Below are 20327 nucleotides of genomic sequence, written 5' to 3'. Positions count from 1 at the left end.
TTTATGATCTGCTGCAGGAGCCAATACATTGTCAATTGCATCCCAAACTCAGACTATCAACGCAGTGCGTTTGTGGGCACCAGATCGCATAGTACTGCAGTACCATGAGATTTGGTGCTGCCCGATTTTCGAAAGTAGTGCATACACTACTTTTTGTGTGCTCCAGTGTGATTTTCAGCACATTCAAATTAATGGGTTACAAAATCACACTGCAGGGAAATGCGCAGTACTGTGTTCCTGTGCGATTCTGGTGTGAACCCGCTCTTAAAGGAAAAGTACAGCCAGAGAACGATCTACACTCCTGTGTAAAAAAAGACAGCGGGCGCAAGTCCGCTGACTGCTGATGTCTCAGAGCCGGTCCAGGCTCGGGCTAGATCACGAAAATGAAATCGGGATTCGTCTACATGCCTAAACCGGCACCAGGCTCAGCCTCTCAGCGAGCCACTGAGAGCCTGCGCTGGCCTCTCCCCACCCCTCCACAGCTCAACGCTCCAGTGAGCACAGGGGGGGGGGGGGGCAGAGCAGAGCAGAGCAGACAGCGGTAACTGACAGTCACTAGATCTCTGCTCACAGGGCTCTGAGAACTGAGCGATCAGGGATGTTTGATTGTTTGGTTCACAGTCTTAGAGCCGGTGGGGGACCGATGCTGCATCCCCCTAGGTAAGTATGAATATTTAAAAAACTTCTCTTTTAAGTTTAATTATGAAGTCACAGAAAACCAAAGCTCTGGCTGAATACCGCAGACCGGGGGGCAGAGCAGAGAACTGCTAACAGTCGGCTCAGGCTGCTGTAAGAACTGAGCAATCGGCGATGTTTGATCATTCGGTTCTCAGTGTTAGAGCCAGCGGGGGACAGATGCAGCATCGTCAGAACGATGCATCCAACTCGGTAAGTATAATTTAAAAAAAAAAATGGATTCCAAAACTTCTCTTTTAATGCAGATAAATTATCAGACGTATTAAAGCTGGACAATTTCAGATATTTGTACATTTATGAGCTAAGCAATCACTCCTGTGCTACATGAGTAAAAAAGAGGGGTAGCGGCCTGACATAGGCAATGTACAGTATGCTTTTGTAGCGGGGTTATGGTAAAAATCAAGCAATCCAAGATGTTAATGCAAACAAGAAAATAGTATACAATAAAAATGTTATTTTCCTATGACAAGTAGGCAGTGTCATATAAAGGTTGTGTGCTACAATCTTGAGATTACTGTCAAGAATTTGGTGTGTCAGACATTTGCAGCTATTTTGTAAACTACTGTGAATGCCATGATGTGTGTTTGTTGTCTAAACATAGGTGTGCAGGTAAGTTCTCATTTCACTGCACCCATGGAAGGCGATGGGGACAGAAGTAGCACCTCGGAATGTCTCATGCGGTCATTTTACATTAGTATTTATCTAAGTTCCATATGTCTAAATTGGGTGTCAAACCCAAAAACCATCAATGGGGAATCTGACAGCACACCAATTGAAAATGCAGGATTAAAGAAAAGAGGATCTTGCTTAAAGCTGAGTTCCACCCAAAAGTGGAACTTCCGCTCATTTGCTTCCTATCTCCTCTCCGGTGCCACATTTGGCACCTTTCAGGGGGGAGGGGGAGGGGGAATGGGTACCTGTTTTTGACAGGTACCCTTTCCCACATCTAGGAGTGGGCGCAGTCCACCAGAAGTTCTGTCTTCCTTCTCCTTCCCCCACCGCCGAGCCTATAAGAATGTGCAGCGCAGTAGGGAACTGGCTGTGAAACCGAAAGGTTTCATTGCCGGTTTCTCTTCGAAAGAATGGCAGCGGCAGAACCCGGCAACTGATCTGAAAATCGGCTGGGGTGCTGACATCGCGGGCTCCCTGGACAGGTAAATGTCTATATATTAAAAGTCAGCAGCTACAGTATTTGTAGCTGCTGACTTTTAATTTTTTTTTTTCTCCAGGTGTAACTCCCCTTTAAATAACGTCACAGCTTTAAATTAGTATCAGAAATGACATACGAAAACTGTCCCTGCCACCATTGCTCCCAAATGTCCTTCATTTGGAGGGCCTGTCCCTCTTTTGAGACCAAATCTGTCTGTCCCTCTTGCAGCCTCAGTTGTCCTTCTTTTTGGTCTAATGTGTACATCTCCATGAATCATCTGCCCTTACTCAAGATGGCCACAGCCATAAATGCTAGGGGGTGTTTTTTCCAAAGCTATTTCTAAACAAAATAAAGCATAGAGACAGGGAGGAATGGGGGAGTTTGCGTTGAATATTAAAAATAAATTAAAAAATGTTTTTGGTTTGGTGGATTTTTTTTAAAGTTTCTGAAAACAAATGAACAATCCTTTAACCACTTCCGGACCATGCTATAGCCAAGTGATGGCTACAGCGTGGATGGCCAGTTCTGGGAGGGTGTCATATGACGTTCTCCTGTGATTGCTGCAGCGGGCAGGCAATGCACTCTGTGATCGATGTGTCCTCGAAACACAGCTGGCCACAGATCAGGGTAAAGGGCCAATCACAATGGCCCTTTACCATGTGATCAGCTGTGTCCACAACTGATCATGATGTAAACACGAGCTGGGTATCTGCATTCCTTCCTGTCAGTGTGAGGAGAGGAAAGCCGGTAACCAGCTTGAATGAAAGGGACATCTACACTGATAATCAGGGCACTGAGTATCAGTGTCCTGATTATCAGTGCAGTTCCAATAGTGCCCATCAGTGTTGCCAATCAGTGCCCATCAGTGCCTCTTCATCAGTGAATCCTATCAGTGCCCATCAGTGCTGCCTATCAGTGCTCATCAATTCCACCTATCACGGCCTCCTACCAGTGCCCATCAGTGCTGCCTACCAGTGCAGCCTCATCAGTCCCCACCAGTGCCACCCCATCAGTGAAAACATATCAGTGCTGCCTACCAGTGGCCATAAGGGCTGCCTATCAGTGCCCATCAATGCCACCTATAAGTGCCCATCAGTGCTGCCTACCAGTGCAGCCTCATCAGTCCCCACCAGTGCCACCCCATCAGTGAAAACCTATCAGTGCTGCCTACTAGTGGCCATAAGGGCTGCCTATCAGTGCCCATCAATGCCACCTATAAGTGCCCATCAGTGCTGCCTACCAATGCCCATCAGTGCCACCTATCAGTGCCCATTAGTGCCTCCTCATCAGTCCCCACTAGTCATCAGTGAGCATCAGGGCAGCTTATCAGTGCCATCTCATCAATGCCCATCTGGGCAGTCTATGAGTGCCCATTAGTACAACAATGACATGTTTGCAAAATTTTATAACAAACTATGAAAAAGGTTTTTTTTTTCAAAATTTTCGGTCTTTTTTTGTTTATTTAGCAAAAAATAAAAAACCCAGTGGTGATTAAATACCACCAAAAAAGCTGAAGATTGGCCTGAGCTGGAAGGGGGTAAAAGTGCCCAGTAGGCAAGTGGTAAATAGCCATCTTTGGCATTACTATCTGAGAAAAAAAAATGATTTATATAGAAAAAAGTAAACAATATCCTATTTTGATAAGTGATTAGATGAAGCTTCCATGAACTGCAGTATTTTCCAGTACTGACATGGTTAACAGAAAGCTTGTCTGTACGTCTTGCCAGAAATGAGCTCGCTAAGTATCTCATTAGGGAATTCCACATGCTGGATGTAAAATAAAGAGGGGAACTCTGAGTTCTGCTTCATGAATGGCTCACATGCAGTATTCATGATTCCTCCTCCGTCTCCAGAGGACCGGGGATGCTGTATGATGTAACTGGCCTCCCTGCAACTCCCATTCACATCTATTAGGCGTCCAGCCAGGACTCCTCCTCCTATTTAGATTAGGTCATCCTGTCCCTATTTTTCTATGGATACTACATAGCCTGCACCAGGGTCATACCTCTTCTAAGCTGAAAACCTATGGATGGCACAGCTCCTTCCTGTCTCGGCTCCTTACATCATAAGCCATGACTTGTCCCCCCCCCCCCCCTTATTATCCTGGAAACAGCATCAGCAGCATCATCATCATGGGCTCTGTGATCAGTCAATATTCCCACGAGCAGAGATAAACACAGGATACAAATCCCAGATTTAAAGCCATCCTTGCCTTATGCATGAAAGCGTCTCCCTGCAAACTGTGCAGTGCTAGCCGCCAGACTGAGAAGGATAGACAGAGGTCTCTCTGCACACTTGAGTGGATTGGATGATGCAGAGAAGAACAGCATGTTTTTAAACGCTGAGCTAACCTTAAGCACTGTAAAGGTCACTGGCGTACAGATGGCAAATTCACTGCAGCACGTTCTTTAGTACACTGCTTTATTTTTCCAATGATGTCTCCTTGGGTTTTGGATTGTGGAATATAGAACTTGGGGGGTTCTCACCAGACCTGGTGGTCACCTCTAGCTATATCCATGAGCTGTGGTGTCAGAAAGAAACCTATTTTTACCTTAACTTTGACTGAAAAGAGCCCCCGAGCGGTTTGTTTGGAGGACCTAGAATGAAAACATCTCTTCCTTCTGTAAGCAGTTGCAGTATTGACCAGAGGGATCTTACCAACCTTGGAGAGTCGTAAGCAAAGGACAGGACTCGCAATGGCCAATGAACCAGTTATTCTCAATGTTTATGATATGGTAAGATAGTTTTGCTTGCTTATATTTTGATCTTTAAGCGTTAAATAGACGAACTATGTGGGGTGGTTGGAGTTGCTGGTGTAATGCTGCAGCTGATTCTTCGAGAGCTAGCCTTTGCCTACTGTCTCAGAAGACATGTATTCTCAGCTAGGCTAATTGGAGATGTGTACAATAATAGTAATTACTAGTATTTTCCAGGTAACAATAAGCAATCTAGTTTGTATATCACAACAAATGTTGGTTTCAGCAGCTCCTTTATGTAAAACCAATTCCAATAATTGTTTGCAGTCTTAAAAATGAGATACTGGGAGATCTAAAGCCCAATCTGTAGCTATATCTCTTACTTGGGAATATTTTCCACTGAACTCAGGTCAGCAGAAATGGAGAAATGAATTCTTCCTATTTTTATTGATTTTCCAGTTTAAAGACCTAGCATGTCCATAAATCATTATTGCATGGCATACATCCAAAGGCAAGTACCAACTGCCATGTGATATGCTTCCTCCACCACTACTATTGTAGCAATTACTATCACACCTAGGTAGACCATTGGCAAACATAAGTCCTGTAGCTTTAGATAGTTAATAGCCATCTTTAAGCAGCAGACCAGAACTTCAGTGGATGGAGCCCACTTAATTGCATGGCATACATCCAAAGGCAAGTACCAGCTGCCATGTGATATGCTTCCCCCCACCACTACTATTGTAGCAATTACTATCACACCTAGGCAGACCATTGGCAAACATAAGCCTTATAGCTTTAGATAGTTAATGGCCATCTTTAAGCAGCAGACCAGAACTTCAGTGGATGGAGCCCTACTTAAGTGGATGGAGCCCAAGCATAAGTAGGTGCTTTACTATGCAATTTGTGTCTCTTTACTACATTTTGCAGTTTGGTGGACTTAAGCCCCGTACACACGCAACGAATTTCCGAGGACCGGTCGTCCGTCTTTTGTCCAGAGTGGTGTCTGTTGGTTGGAATGTGCCTAGACTGCACACGAATTTTCCCGCACGACAGAATTCTACTTCAGAAGTGATGTCATGTGTTGGATTGCTTTCTATGTGTTCTTTCATCTCTGAGCATGCCTAGTCTTGCTCATAAGATTTTTCCCCATCGAAATCTGTACTAATGAGACGAAAATCGGACGTGTTTTGACGGTCGACAAAAATTATATAGCCTGCACACCAGATTTTGTTCGGCCAAAAAGTCGCAGTCGGTTGTCGGAAGCATCATGCTAACAAGCCGAAAATCGGCAGATCGGTCGTCAGACGAAATTTCCCGGCCGAATTTCCACTCGTGTGTACGGGGCTTTAATTTTACACCTGCCACACACACAGTCAAATTTGGTTTCAGATCTGATTGGAAACTAGTAAAATTTATCAACAATTGTGTAGTGTGAATACCTCCCTAAACGGTCTATTCAGATGATACCTAGCTTGGTGGACCGTAAAATGAAACAGTTGACAAATGTTGTTGATTGATGATACATATAGAGAAAGATTGCCTTTCATTTCTTGGTTTTCAGTAAAAAGATTGGTTGAAAAGCAAGTGAGAAGTCGTTCATCACAGATACTGACAGCGTTCTTCACTTCTCACGCTTCATCAGGTCCAGCCTCAGTGAAGTTCCCTGCCTGCTGTATAATAACCAGATTTTTTCTTTATATGCTTTTCTCTTGAACATTATTATGTCTACACTGGAGTTAATTTCAGCCAACTTGAATGATTTCACTTAAAATAGATAAAAGCATGAGAGTTCACAGTCCCCTCCCCTACCTATTTACTATTATACACCCAGAATGTCTGATTTGCTCTCTTGCAGCATTGCAGTTCTATGCAAAACAGTTCTTAATTGTGGTAGACATAGCCAACCTAAGTAAGTGTGTTTGAGACACAGACAGCAGAAAATCATGTGTTTCATAACTAAGGCGTGAAAAAAACAACTGACATATGAGACAATTTGCTAGAAAGATTCAAATGGATACAGAAGCAGCCAATGGCCTGTATGCTGTTACAACACAATATTGATTTAATGGATAGCAAATTAAATTAATGGAAATACCAATAGAATTGGCAGCCTCCATTTTATGCTAATTTAACTGGAGCTTTGCCATCACTGCCTTGACTTTAGAAAGCATTTTTAACCCTACAACTATATTAACGCTAATGATATTGGGCTCATTTATATATAAAGCGCAAAAATAATAATAATAATAAGCATAAAGGGTTTGGTTATAGTTGTGTACATGTAATCATTTGCTCTTTATCAGCCGCTACGTGTTTGATGCTTACTTTCAGGCATTTCCAATTATATTCATCCTCCATCACTCATATCTAGTGATTTGTGTTCACCTATTGTAATCACCTTAATATGGTGAGTCATATTATTTCCTATGTAAAATTGTCAACAGGAAAATAGAATTTACTTAGATTGGAGGAATTGTTGCACGTTTGTTGAGGATTTCCTCTTATTGCTTAGCATTCACTGACTAAGAGCCCATTCACATTGAGGTGACACGACTTTGGGGGGCGACCTGTGAAGTCCCGTGCACCGTGACTTCGGCGCGACTTGCAGGGACTTCACATAATGGAAGTCTATGCAAGTCGCTCCGAGGTCGCTCCAAAGTAGTACAGGACCCTTTTTCTAAGTCGGAGCGACTTGTGTCGCTTCTATTAGAACGGGTCCTGTACTACTCAATGGACCGCGACATACCGTGACTTGTCAGGCTGACAAGTCGTCTGACAAGTCGCGCTAATGTGAATGGGCTCTTAAAGTGATTGTAGTTTCGTTATTCATTTATTTTTTTAAAATAACAAACATGTTATACTTACCTGCTCGGTGCAGTTGATTTTGCAAAGAGTGGCTCGGACCTCCTCTTCTCGGGTCCCTCTTCAGTGCTCCTGGCCCCTCCCTCCTGTTGAGTGCCCCCACAGCAAGCAGCTTGCTATGGGGGCACCCAAGCCGAGTCACAAGCTCCCTGTGTCCATTCTGACACACGGAGCGGTGACCCGGCCCCACCCCCTCTCTTTCCTGATTGGCTGACTGACTTTGATTGGGAGCCAATTGGGCTGTGCTGCTGTCTTAGCCAATGAAGAGGGGAGTCCTGGGCAGCTGAGACACTCATGTGTTCTTCTTGTGTCAGACCATAGTGTCAGTTGTAGTACTGGACAACAGGGGTTGCAGACCTTGCCTATATTACAAAAGTAACTACATACCTTTCTTCCCAGGAGAATCAAATTAGGAGAAACATGAACTGTTCTGTAATCCAATGTGACAGTGGAGACAGTAGATATATTTACAAGCTCCATTCCTTTTACAAGCCGCTCTTTCGGCTGTTAAGTAATGAGTGGAGGCCTAGTGGGATTGTGGCACTAATTAAGATAATTCAGGAAAGTTTCCAATCCTAATCAAGCTTTCAATGAGAGTTCATATATAAAAATGCAGAAAGTATATGTGTAATCAGAAAAAAATCAGTGTAAGACTTGCTAGTAGATGAGGACCCCCACAGCCTTGGGTACTTATAGTTTGCAATCTCCTCAGAAGTGGATGAAAGCTGCCAATGATAATCATTGAGGTACTCACTGACAGATCTTTACTACTTTAAAGCCTCTTCTAATGCAGGGTTTCTCAACCTTTTTTTTTAGTCAAGGCACCCTTTAAATTATGGACAATCTTGAGGCACCCAAACCTAAAATGTTAACACTATTTTAATAGGTTTACATAATGCAACAACATCCACACACGTAGGAGACCCAACATTAGGGGTGCAAACTGGTACTGACTAGCATTCCAATGTTTTTCTTCTTCCTAAGCTTTTCTCCATCACTCAGATAATTTGCCCCCAAAGCTGATAAGAGGGGCAGGGGAGGGTCAGACAAGGGTACTATACAGGTGACTGACATCATCCTTATCAACTGATGATGTCATTGGTCCTTAGGAGGTTGGCAGCTAGAAGGTCATAATGGTTCACAATGAAAACCTGTGGCTTTGTGTAACTAAAAGGCAGGTTTCATCCACACGCCGTCCTGCATACAGTTTTTGGGCTATTGTTAGGCATTTTGCCAAGGCACCCCTGAAGGAACGAAGCAATGGGAGGGGAGAAGCCACTCAGGTGTGTGTTCCAAACCTGGTGCAGGTCAGATCCGTAATCCAAGAACTGTAGAAATCCAAAATTTGAGACCGCACTCAAGGTGTATGTTGAAATCAAAAGATGTCCTTGATTCTTCATAAATGAAATAGACAGACAGTGTGCAGACAGACGTGCCAGGTTGACGCGTTTCACAACGCTGTAGGTCGCTTACTCATAACCACACGATCGTGTGGTTATGAGTAAGCGACCTACAGCGTCGTGAAACGCGTCAACCTTGCACGTCTGTCTGCACACTGTCTGTCTATTTCATTTATGAAGAATAAAGGACATCTTTTGATTTCAACATACACCTTGAGTGTGGTCTCAAATTTTGGATTTCTACCCCTGAAGGAACCTCAAGGCACCCCGGGGTGCCTGGGCCCCCGGGTAGAAAAAGGCTGTTCTATTGCAACATACCTTACATTTGAGCCGTTCCCAAATAATTGTCAAGTTTTGTTTTTTGTATATTTTTTCAACCGCAATTATGTGCACTGTGTCCTTTTACTTCTGTCTCATTCATTTAAATGCAGCCATTGGTATGGCACTTGCATCATATATGGGCAAAACAAAAAATATATATAAATCACGTTTTGAATAAGCATTTGGCAAGCATATGAAAAGTACAGAAGATAGAACCCGTACTATAGTTAGTGTTACAAAACCAACTACAAATTCTATATTCTCTAGACATTCAATATTGGGTTATACGATATTGTGTACTCCTTGAAAAATTTGCTTATACTATAAGTGTGAAATGTGTAGGAGCTGTGTCCTGTGCCGCTTAATTAACTGAGAAAGAAATTTTCCACAATCTGGTTTTATGGCCAGTTCTTTTCATAGGCAGTGTATGCTTTGCATGCTGTCAATGTCCTTTCCATCCTATTGGGTTTGTCCAACAGGTTGCAAAGAGCATTAACAATGTGCAAAGTATATATTGCCATATGATCCGTCATATAAATAGAGTGTGGAAAATGTCTAATGTCCTAGCTTGTTAAACAGCAAAGGATACAGCTACTATGTGTTTCACGCTTATAAGTGCTTTTTCTTAGAGTATATTTTATGTTATGAATAAATACTGAACCTCTAGAATATAGAACTTGAAGTGCACTCACTCTCTGTCTTGGAGCAGTAAAGATTTAAAATGATCAGATTTTACCTGCTTGGCTTCCTAGTCACAATTCCTGTTTACTAATGAGTTCAGGGAGCATTTTCATTCAAGCAAGAAAGAGTCCATATTTATTAGCGCTTAGAAAGTACCTATAGTACCATACATCACCTTGCAGTTAGCCCGCATTCACACATTACACCACCTTGCAGTCAGCCTGCATCGACAACTTACATCACCTTGCAGTTAGCCCACTGCCACACGTTATACCACCTTGCAGTTAGACTGCATTCACACCTTACACCATTTTGCAGTTAGCCGGCATCCACACATTACACCACCTTGCAGTTAGCCTGCATTCACACCTTAATCCACCTTGCAGTTAGCCGGCATTCACACATTACACCACCTTGCAGTTAGCTGGTATTCTCAACTTATACCACCTTGCAGTTAGCCTGCATCGACAACTTACATCAACTTGCAGTTAGCTCACTGCCACACGTTATACCACCTTGCAGGTAGCCTGCATTCACACCTTACACCACCTTGCAGTTAGCCCACATTCACCCCTTAAACCACCTTGCAGGTAGCCTGCATTTACACCTTACAGCACCTTGCAGTTATCCTGCATTAACACGCCACACCACTTTGCAGTTAGCCGCATTCACACCTTACACCACTTTGCAGTTAGCCCACATTCACACCTTACACCACCTTGCAGTTAGCCCGCATTTACACATTACACCACCTTGCAGTTAGCCCACATTCACACCTTACACCACCTTGCAGTTAGCCTGCATTCACACCTTGTATCATCTTGCAGTTATCCCACATTCACACCTTACACCACTTTGAAGTTAGTCCGCATTCACACCTTACACCACTTTGAAGTTAGTCCGCATTCACACCTTACACCACCTTGCAGTTAGCCTTCATTCACATGTTTTTAAGGGATCTTTAAGGCCAGGTTCACACCCAATACCAATGCGGCTTACAGCAGGGGTCCGTTGCGTCCATTTCAGGGACAAATCAGGCCCAAATTTTTGCCTGAATTCGGGCCTGAAACAGATCAGAAGGCGCACAGAACCCTGCTGCGGCCGCCACAGAGATGTGTGAAGCGGCTCCATTGTAAAACCGCATCCAATTCGCATAATTGTGAACCCAGCCTCAAACGGGCAGACTCCACCAATGGATCTGCTTGCTCAGTGGGGAATCTGTCCACTGATCCCCGCTGAGTAAACGGATGACAGGTCTGTGTCCACTCCATTTGGCTGTATGGGCAGTCGGATGTAAACTGACTTCCTATCTGTTTCCATCTGACTGTCATCAGATCCGGCAGGCTTATGGGAACAGATCCCCTATCCATCTGTTGTAGCGGGTAGGATGTTGGCAGGTGTCAACGGACACATGAGAGGAGTTCTTCAAGTATAAAGATGCTCAAAAACATGCGCTGTGCATATTTACAGGCACTCCCATTAAAGTCTATGGGACCAAAAAGAACTGAATATGCTCAAAATACCTCATGTATTTTTTTAAGCATAGGGCATAGAGCGTAAAGAGACTGAACGTACAAGCGTGAACAGGGACAATTAGAAATAATGGCATTCTGCATGTTGAGCATAGTCAGGCATAGGGAAATGAGCAGAAAAATGCTCAAGTGTGAATGGAGGTCTTACAGTGTTACTAAACTCATAACATTAAAATCAGTGTGTATATGCAATAAAGCATGCTTGTTATACTTATTGTGGAACCACAGTGAGGGGTTAATCCTGTGCATTGTGTGAAAAGGCTTTTTGATCCTGCCTTCCCTAATCCTCCCTGTCTTCCACTGTCCCCAAACCATCTCCTTATAAGACAGTGCATTTGGAATCACTCTGCACATGCTCAGTTTGGTGTGTATTGCTAGGGAGTTTTTTTTTTAATCTTGGGAGGATGCATGGGATCAGCACAGGGCCAATCAGCACTGTCCAGACAGGGGGTCAGGGGTTATGCAGCCTCATAGGACAGTCAGAGCAGAAGGAAAACTCCTCCTACAAACTTTAACCAGACACTGATAGCAGTCACAAGACTGCTATATACTGCTGAGAAAGGTATTTAGCCGTTTATATTTGCTAAAATATTTGCATTTCCATGTTCTGTGTACTGTGGGTTACCAGATGCAGTGAATGCAGGGTCCTGGGTTTAGTAACACTTTAAGATCACTGTTTATCCCAAATTACAGAACACGCTTTGTCATAGAACATGGTACTTTTCCTTCTATGTGCTAATTGTACGTATGAGTAAATATAGCTGCCCACATATACAGTACAAACAGTATATATGCACAAACTCAATATATAAAAAAAAATGTGTTAAAATATTAAAGTGACCCTGTCAGAGAGGAAAAAAAACAAAAAAAGGCCTGTGAAGGAAGATACTTGGTCCATAACTTTCTCGTTGAATCTTCTCTTTGCTGCAGAGCTTTGCCTCACTTTCAGGTATATCAGATGCCTGGTTGCCCCCGTCATGCTCCTTCGTTTCTCTTTTGCCCCCGCTATGTCATCAGACAGGCATCCAACACTTCCAGAAGTGTATCAGATGTGAAGATTCTTTGGAAAAACATACTTTAGGACAGGAAAGGTTCAAAGAATGGGAGTCAGACCAGGTTAGTATAAAGTCTCTTCCCTTATGAGACATTTTTTATGATATTTGTCCCCCCCAACAGAGTCACTTTGATAGGATATTGATAAGATTATATACATCAAGCTGATGTCTTCTATGTGCTTATTTGAACAAACATGGAAAACACTAAACACTGTCTTTAACACCCTCAGTGTCATCCTTGTATATTCTGCACTTAGGCTATATTTAAGCATTGCGTCATCACCACAGGAGTCTGTATTTTCCTCCAGAGCTTAGTTTTTCCACCAATAGGGTGTTCATTCCCTTCTATTCAATGAACAGTCATCTGCAATCTCACCCACATAGTAAACTGCCTTCCCCATAGCTTCCAGTATGGGCACCTAACGTCTTGGATTTTATTTGTCACGGACAACACAATTCCTCCCCTGCTACCTAACAAGCAAAGCAATTTCCGTCTCTGCGAGGATCAACCAACTGAAGAAAACATTTAATCTATCTGAAAATAGGCCTGGAATTGGTAAAAAGTTGTATTTCTATGGTGTAATAGTATTTTGTTATGGAAGATTTTAAGTTTCTTTTCATTTTAAAGGGATGTTCTACTTTCTTCAATAAATTAGTGGTTTTTAAAGGTGCAATCTTGGACTAAGCTCAGCTATTCTGAGGCCTCTGGCAGGCTGGGCTCTGTTCAAAAGCCCCCATGAAACAATTGATCCACAGGGGTTGGAGAATAAAGATCACTGCTGATTTTCCAAAGACCTTCCACTGTGAGGTTTCCACTGTGCTTGGTGAAAGTGTGAGACTCCTATAACCTTTGGTAAAAAAAAAATCCTGACAAGTTTATGATAATAGGTTTGTGTGAAAGTCTAAAAGCAAGGCTACGTTTGATTGAAAATTGATCAATCCTGATGTACTGACTACTTCTTTATTTCTTGAGGCCCTAATATGTCAGGACAGTACAAATACCCACCCCCCAAATTACCCCTTTTTGTAAAGATGACAGTCCAAGGTATTTAGTAAGAAACATAGTGAGTTTTTTGAAGTTTAAATTTTTTGTCCACAATAGTTTAGGTAATGAAGATTTTTTTTTTTAACAAAATTGTCATATTAACAAGTTATTTCTTACACATGGCAATTACACCCCAAAATGTATTCTGCTACTCCTCCTGAGTATGGCGATACCACTTACACAGCCTGGCCACATACAGAGGCCCAACATCCAAGTAGCACCATCAGGCGTTCTAAAGGCATAAATTACACATTTCGTTTCCTGAGTACCTATCACATTTTTGAAGGCCCTGGAGCACCAGGACAATAAATATACCCATCAAATGACCCCATTTTGGAAAGAAAGCACCACAATGTATATTTTATGAGGCATAATGAGTTTTTTGAACATGTAGTTTTTTTCCACAAGTTTTTGGAAAATGTGGAAAGAAAATGAAAACGTATTTTTTGTTTTACACAAAGTTGTCAATTTCTAAGATATTTCTAACACATACCATGTTGAAAGGAAAAATTACACCACAAAATACATTCTTCTACTCGTCCTGAGTATGGCAACCCCACATGTGTAAGACTTTTCCACAGCCTGGCCACATAGAGAGGCCCATCATCCAAGTTGCACCATCAGGCGTTCTAAAGGCATTAATTACATATTTCATTTTCTGAGTACCTATCACATTTGTGAAGGCCCTGGAGCACCAGGACAATGGAACTACCCACAAAATGACCCCATATTGGAAAGAAAACACCCCAATGTATATTCTACAATACATAATGAGTCTTTTGAACATGTTATTTTTTTTCCACAAGTTTTTGGAAAATGTGGAAAAAAAATTAAAACCTATTTTTTAACACAAAGTTGACAATTTTTTAAAATTGTTCTAACACATAGCATGTACACACCAATAATGCCACACTAAAATACATTCTACTACTCCTCCTGAGTATGGCGATACCACATGTGTGAGACTTTTCCACAGATTGGCCACATACAGAGGCCCAACATGCAAATAGCACCTTCAGGCTTCTAACACATAGCATGTACACACCAAGAATTACACCCCAAAATACATTCTGCTGAACAAAGGGTAAAAAAAACATCACCTGTGGCTTTAGCAGACAGGAATACTGTCCCAGCACAAGAAAAGCATTGGTCCAGACAGCCAATGGAAATGTCCAGGAATTGTCCAGGCAGCAGGCAGAGATTTGCCAAAGTATTGGTCCTGGCAGTAGTTCAGGTAGCAGGCATAGGCATGGCCAGTTCAGGGGGCAGGAAGAGGCATGGCCAGTTCAGGTGGCAGGCAGAGACATGGCCAGTTCAGGTGGCAGGCAGAGGCATGGCCAGTTCAAGTGGTAGGCAGAGGCATGGCCAGTTCAGGTGGCAGCAGGCAGCACTATAGGGCTTAGGGCCTTGGTCAGGTAAGACCTGAGGACAGGGGTAGAGGCTTCTCCCACCCAAATCTCTTTGAAGCCTTCGAGTCTCCAGACTCTAATTGACAATTTTGATGATTTCCAGCTGGCAGCACAAATCCACTCTCCTTCTCCTTACTGACAGGCTCTGTGTGAGGAGAAGCAGAGTTGATCGCGTGACAATGGCTGTGCTTAGATTACATGATGGCTGTGATTGGACACAGCTGTCATGTGATAAGGAGGGCCAATCACAGAGCCCTCTTGCCGAAACAGTGTTGTGCTGTGTCTGGGGGACACAGGCACATTGGGATTGTGCAGCTGCGCGGGCACGCGACCGCACGATCTCGCTCTTTCTGAAGGTTGTTAGGGAACGTCCACTCAGAAGGAGGAAGCTCCCACCCAGCTGTATATGTGCAGGATGGGAGGAGGTTAACTGGCATACTCACTAATGCACCCAAAGGGGATACCCCTTGTAGAATACCATTACCAATATATGTGTTCTCTATACTCATCCCCAACCTCACAATGCAAACATGGCAAGATAAAGGCATACAATATGTCCCAGACCTTTATTTCGATAACCTCCTTGGATCCTTCTACATCCTTGCAAAAATCTTTCCTCCTTACTCTGTCAGAATACCACCAATACATGGAATTAACTCATTGTCTGCTATGAAACTGCACCTACACAAAGATGTGCATCCACTAGTATGAAAAAACATAGATGTACCGGGCGCTAGAGACATAGATGACGAATGGATAATTTGAGGGACCAGGGCAGACCTTTCCGGCTGTCTGAATGTACCTGAAGTGGCGCAGAATATGGTCATGAACAAGCAAAGGGACTGCGCTCAGGGCCCACAGTGGTCGCTGTATGTAAAAGCTGAATAGCATCAGAAAAGATCTTGGGAAGGTAAAATGCCAACAGTTTATGCAATGCGGTGATAAAAGAACCAAATTTACAAATTCAAAAAGTCTCCCTCTTGCATAGGAGGGAAAATATTTCATTGTCAGTGAGTGAACCCTTTTGAATGGTCTCCAAGCAACTAATCTGCTTATTATGGGCCTGGAGGAAATGGCGGCAAACACTATGTTCATCACGTCCTTTTTGGATAAATCTACGGTGCTCTCCTATCCGTTTACGTAAGGTGCTGATGGTGCGCCCTACATACAATAGGTTACAGGGAATAGTAATATAAGAAACATTACCAAAGTGCGCTAAACAAATTGTGAAACAATTGTTCAAAAATACATGGATGGTGTCTGGGTTGACACCAAAAACATATGCATTCAAATCCAAACAAAGTGCTCCAATCCCAGAAGCCGACTTGTTAGTGGAAACGCGTCGGGGGGAGCCAGCCGTGCTGTCATAGGTCCCGGTTTGTACTGCAGACATCCGCGACCGTCCTGTATTTGCTGTCTGTTCGTCTGGATTGTGTAAGTGTCTCTTCATTCATTCATAAATAAAGCCGAAGGTAATGCACTATAGTCCTCTTCTCTTCTCTGGGTACGATCTTTCTTGGCATCTTCCCCTGTTTGGAAGCCTATAGATCCCCCCCCCCCGCACTTTGGAAGCAGCTGATTGTTCCGGTCCATTCCGAGAGCCATCCCTGTCAGCTTGATCAGTTGGGACTTCTGGACACAACATAGTACATGCTCACATCTCTCCACATTGTGGTAAGAGTCCACTCCTAACACTGGGTGTCCACATGTGTATATCAGGTCACTGAGAACCACTTTGGATCACTACTTTTGGGACGAGGCCCCACCCACCTCCCAACACTCCCTTACCTTCACTCCAATTTGAAAAGAAAGACTTTCTATAGTTTTTGCACTTTGTTTGGATTTGAATGCATATGTTTTTGGTGTCAACCCAGACACCATCCATGTATTTTTGAACAATTGTTTCACAATTTGTTTAGCGCACTTTGGTAATGTTTCTTATATTACTATTTTTTCACGTTTAATTTATATTTCAGTGCTGCTTTCACTTCACTTTCCATCATTTCAGGTTCGCGCACCTATTTTCTTTCACAATAGGTTACAGGGGCACCTTAAGATGCAGATGACATAACCTGTAGAACAGGTGATAAATTGTTTGATGTGAGAGGTATTGCCTTTACTGTCTGTAATATTGGAGCGCCCTTGTGTAATAAATTGGCACGCGAGGCAACCCTTTTTCCTACATTTAAAAACACCTGTCCTATTATCAAACTACAATTACAGATTTTTCTCAACATCAGTGTTGAGAAAAAAAAACATTCCTCTCTGGGTGATCTATATACTTTACAAGGATAATAAAAAACTTTGTTTCAGATTCCTACCTTTTGTTATTTTGAAGTAATCCCGGTGTGTTTCTCTATGCCCCTGTGTTAAGTGAGTCTAATAGGAGTGGATTCATAATTATCAGTCAGCTGCAGCACCTGCATGGCTCTAATGAGGAAAATTGCAGAGTCTGCATCCCTTTAGATGTGATTTCCTATTGGGAGTATCTCTCCAAAAATAACATTTTTGTTGCAGGGGATGCCAAAAATCTGACTTGTTTATTAGTGCAGACTTCTGGGAAAATCAGTGAGCCAATCAAACAAGCAGGAAATGATGTTCCTTGGGGGCGTTCTGTACACATTCTTTGTACAGAACACCTCTAGGTAGCCATATTGCATTGCATTTTACAGAAAATTACAGAGTTGCAGATTGAAAAGGAAAGGTAATTTTTAATGACATTCAATTACAATTTGACTTGTGTTGCAATTGTATATGCTATATTATTTTTTTTTTCTCCACGAAAGTGGAGTTACTCTTTAACCACTTGAAGACCAAGCATATTTCTGAGATTTGTTGCTTCTAAGGTAAAATCAGTATTTTTTTCTAGAAAATTATCTAGAACCCCAGAAGAAGACATTATATATATTTTTTAGCAGAGCTTCTAGAGAATAAAATGGCGGCTGTTGCAATATTTTATGTCACACTGTATTTTACAAGTATCTTTTAAACGCTATTTTGGAAAAACAACATTTAAATCAATTGAAAAAAAAAAAACTAAGCAGTAAAGTTAGCCCAATTTGTTTGTATAGTGTGAAAGGTGATGTTACGCTGAGTAAATAGATACCTAACACGTCAGGCTTTCAAATTGCGCACACTTGTGGAATGGTGACAAACTATGGTACTCACAAATCTCCATAGGTCGACGCTTTAAATATTTTTAATGATTACCTGTTTAGAGGACATTACAGAGGAGGTCTTGTGCTAGAATTATTGCTCTCACTCTACCGATCATGGTGATACCTCACATGTGTGGTTTGAACACTGTTAACATTTGCGGGTGCGACTTACCTATGCCTTTGCTTTGGCGCGTGAGTCAAAATCCAGGTTTATTGACTGGACATCCAAATATGACAATCGTGACAAGGTAGACGCGTTTCACACACTGACTGTGTGCTTAATCATTATCATCTGTAATGATTAAGCACACAGTCAGTGTGTGAAACGCGTCTACCTTGTCACGATTGTCATATTTGGATGTCCAGTCAATAAACCTGGATTTTGACTCAACCTGGAGTGCTGCCAATTCCTTTTTTTTTATCAAGTTTTCACGGAGGCGAGCCGGGGCATGCACCTGTGTGAGTCATCAGGCAATTACACCACCTCGAGCAGTGACTCCTTGTTTGTTCTTTGGCGCGTGAGCACAGAGGGATGGGACGCTTTAAAAATGTTTTTATTTTTTAATTTTTCACATTTTTTTATGATCACTTTTATTGCTGTTGCAAGGAATGTAAACATCCCTTGTGACAGTATTAGGCAATGTACTCTCTATGGAGGGATCTGGGGTCTAAAAGACTCCAAACACTCCCTCTGCACTTGAAAGTATTCAAAACGCCAAGATCTGTGTTTTTGAATACTATGTTTTTTTTTTTAAACTGGCGCAGTTGGCTTCTGAGTGAACTGGAAGTGACATTGTGATGTTGCTTCTGGGTTACTACATCGGAGACCTGATCAAAGCTGATTCCGCCGACTGGTGGCTCGGGTCTCCCAGTGGATGGGAGAGCGCAGATAAGCCGCGGGAGGGGAGCAGTGGTTAATTAGCCTCATCGGTTATGACAAGAGAGCCGACCGTCAGCTCTATAAAACAGTACCGTGCAGCTGCAGGCATCACCCAGGTACAAACATTTGGAGCAAAATCACGTACAGGTACGTGATTTTGCGGCGAGTGGTTAAATCTATACACTTTCAAATAATTTAACTATGTATTTGGTGTAGTTTTATTCCCGTTTCATTATCTTTCCTTACCCTGTAATGACGGGCTGCCATTTTGTGGCTGCAGTTTGTAATGTGGTGGCTGATCCCCCTATGTCCATGTATTATTTCAACGAGCATGTCCCTATTCGGTAAAGGGATGAGCAACTTCCTGTTCTTAGCCACCCAATGCCCAATCTGGGATTTGCCAGTCCCTCTGTGCTGCATCCCAAATGTAGGAGAACTAATGTGATAGAATATATTCCTTTTTACTCTGCCTGTTTGTGTCTGTTTCAGATCTAATTACTATGCAGCTTTCACCGGCAGCGCACTAGATTGAGAGACCCATGGATTATGGGATTTGCAGTTCTTCACATAGAGTGCATAGGTGTGCACAGCCTATTGCATTAGGGTGTGCACCCTAAAGCTCAAACACACGTGAGTGTGTGTCTACATATATATATGATCTCGGCACATAGATCTCCATGCCGGCACAGTGAAAGAGAAGTATTTAAACACTTCTCTTATGGCAAAGTTGGTAAGCGGGAGATCTTTCCCATCTTCCTGTTGGGGCACACAGAGCAATAATGCTAATGCGCATGGGGTGATTAGGGTGTGCCCGGGCACACCTGGCACACCCTGAGCGCACGCCTATGATAGAGTGTTAGTTCCTAGACTACAGCCAGAGGTCACGCATTACCTGTGAAGTGTCATGCAGCTTTCCTCAAGTTTGAATAATGATTTACTCTACTGTAGGCTGGGTGTACAGAGCAACAAATGACACCATGAAACTACATGATCAATGCACATCTTAAGCATATAGAAAACACAAGGTGTAGGTGGAAAGGTTTAAAATAACTTGTGATGCAATCTTTGTGTTTTACATGCTTTTGTTCCATATATTTACAATTTGATTTCTTACATTTCACAGAATGTGCCACATAGGGCCTGATGTATCAATGTGTTTTTTCCCCCACAGCCTGCAATCAGATGGTAATGTTCAAGGCATGGCTGAATGAGATTGGTTGCTGCAGGGAAGGAACTCCAGCTCTCAGCAAGAACATGTTGATACATTAGGCCTAGGGAGAGTGGATTGTTATTTTTCAGTCTGAGCAGATTGATTGACTTGCACTGAGACTGAGGCACAATAAACAAAAATCACTGAATAGCACTACTAAGCAGGAGGCAAAGCCTGTGTGTATAATTAGCATATATAGCTGGCCCAGGTACATATACATTTACAAACT

General features: G+C 42.6%; 1 protein-coding gene across 1 annotated transcript in view; it reads left to right on the top strand.

Moving 5' to 3' along the window:
* Nucleotides 1-3565: 3565 nt before the first annotated feature.
* The window catches only part of LOC309569605 (deubiquitinase DESI2-like), a 167916-nt gene continuing 151154 nt past the window's right edge, over nucleotides 3566-20327 (top strand). The window contains exon 1 of the mRNA XM_082275491.1: nucleotides 3566-4581. Within this exon, the coding sequence (XP_082131617.1) occupies nucleotides 4543-4581 (39 nt within the window). The 5' untranslated portion in view covers nucleotides 3566-4542. The remainder of the gene's footprint in view (nucleotides 4582-20327) is intronic.

This window comes from Pelophylax lessonae (assembly GCF_965119305.1).
Source record: "Pelophylax lessonae genome assembly, chromosome: 13".
NCBI classification, from domain to species: domain Eukaryota; kingdom Metazoa; phylum Chordata; class Amphibia; order Anura; family Ranidae; genus Pelophylax; species Pelophylax lessonae.
Note: the sequence above shows the minus strand (reverse complement) of the source record. Positions and strands in the feature narration are given on the sequence as shown.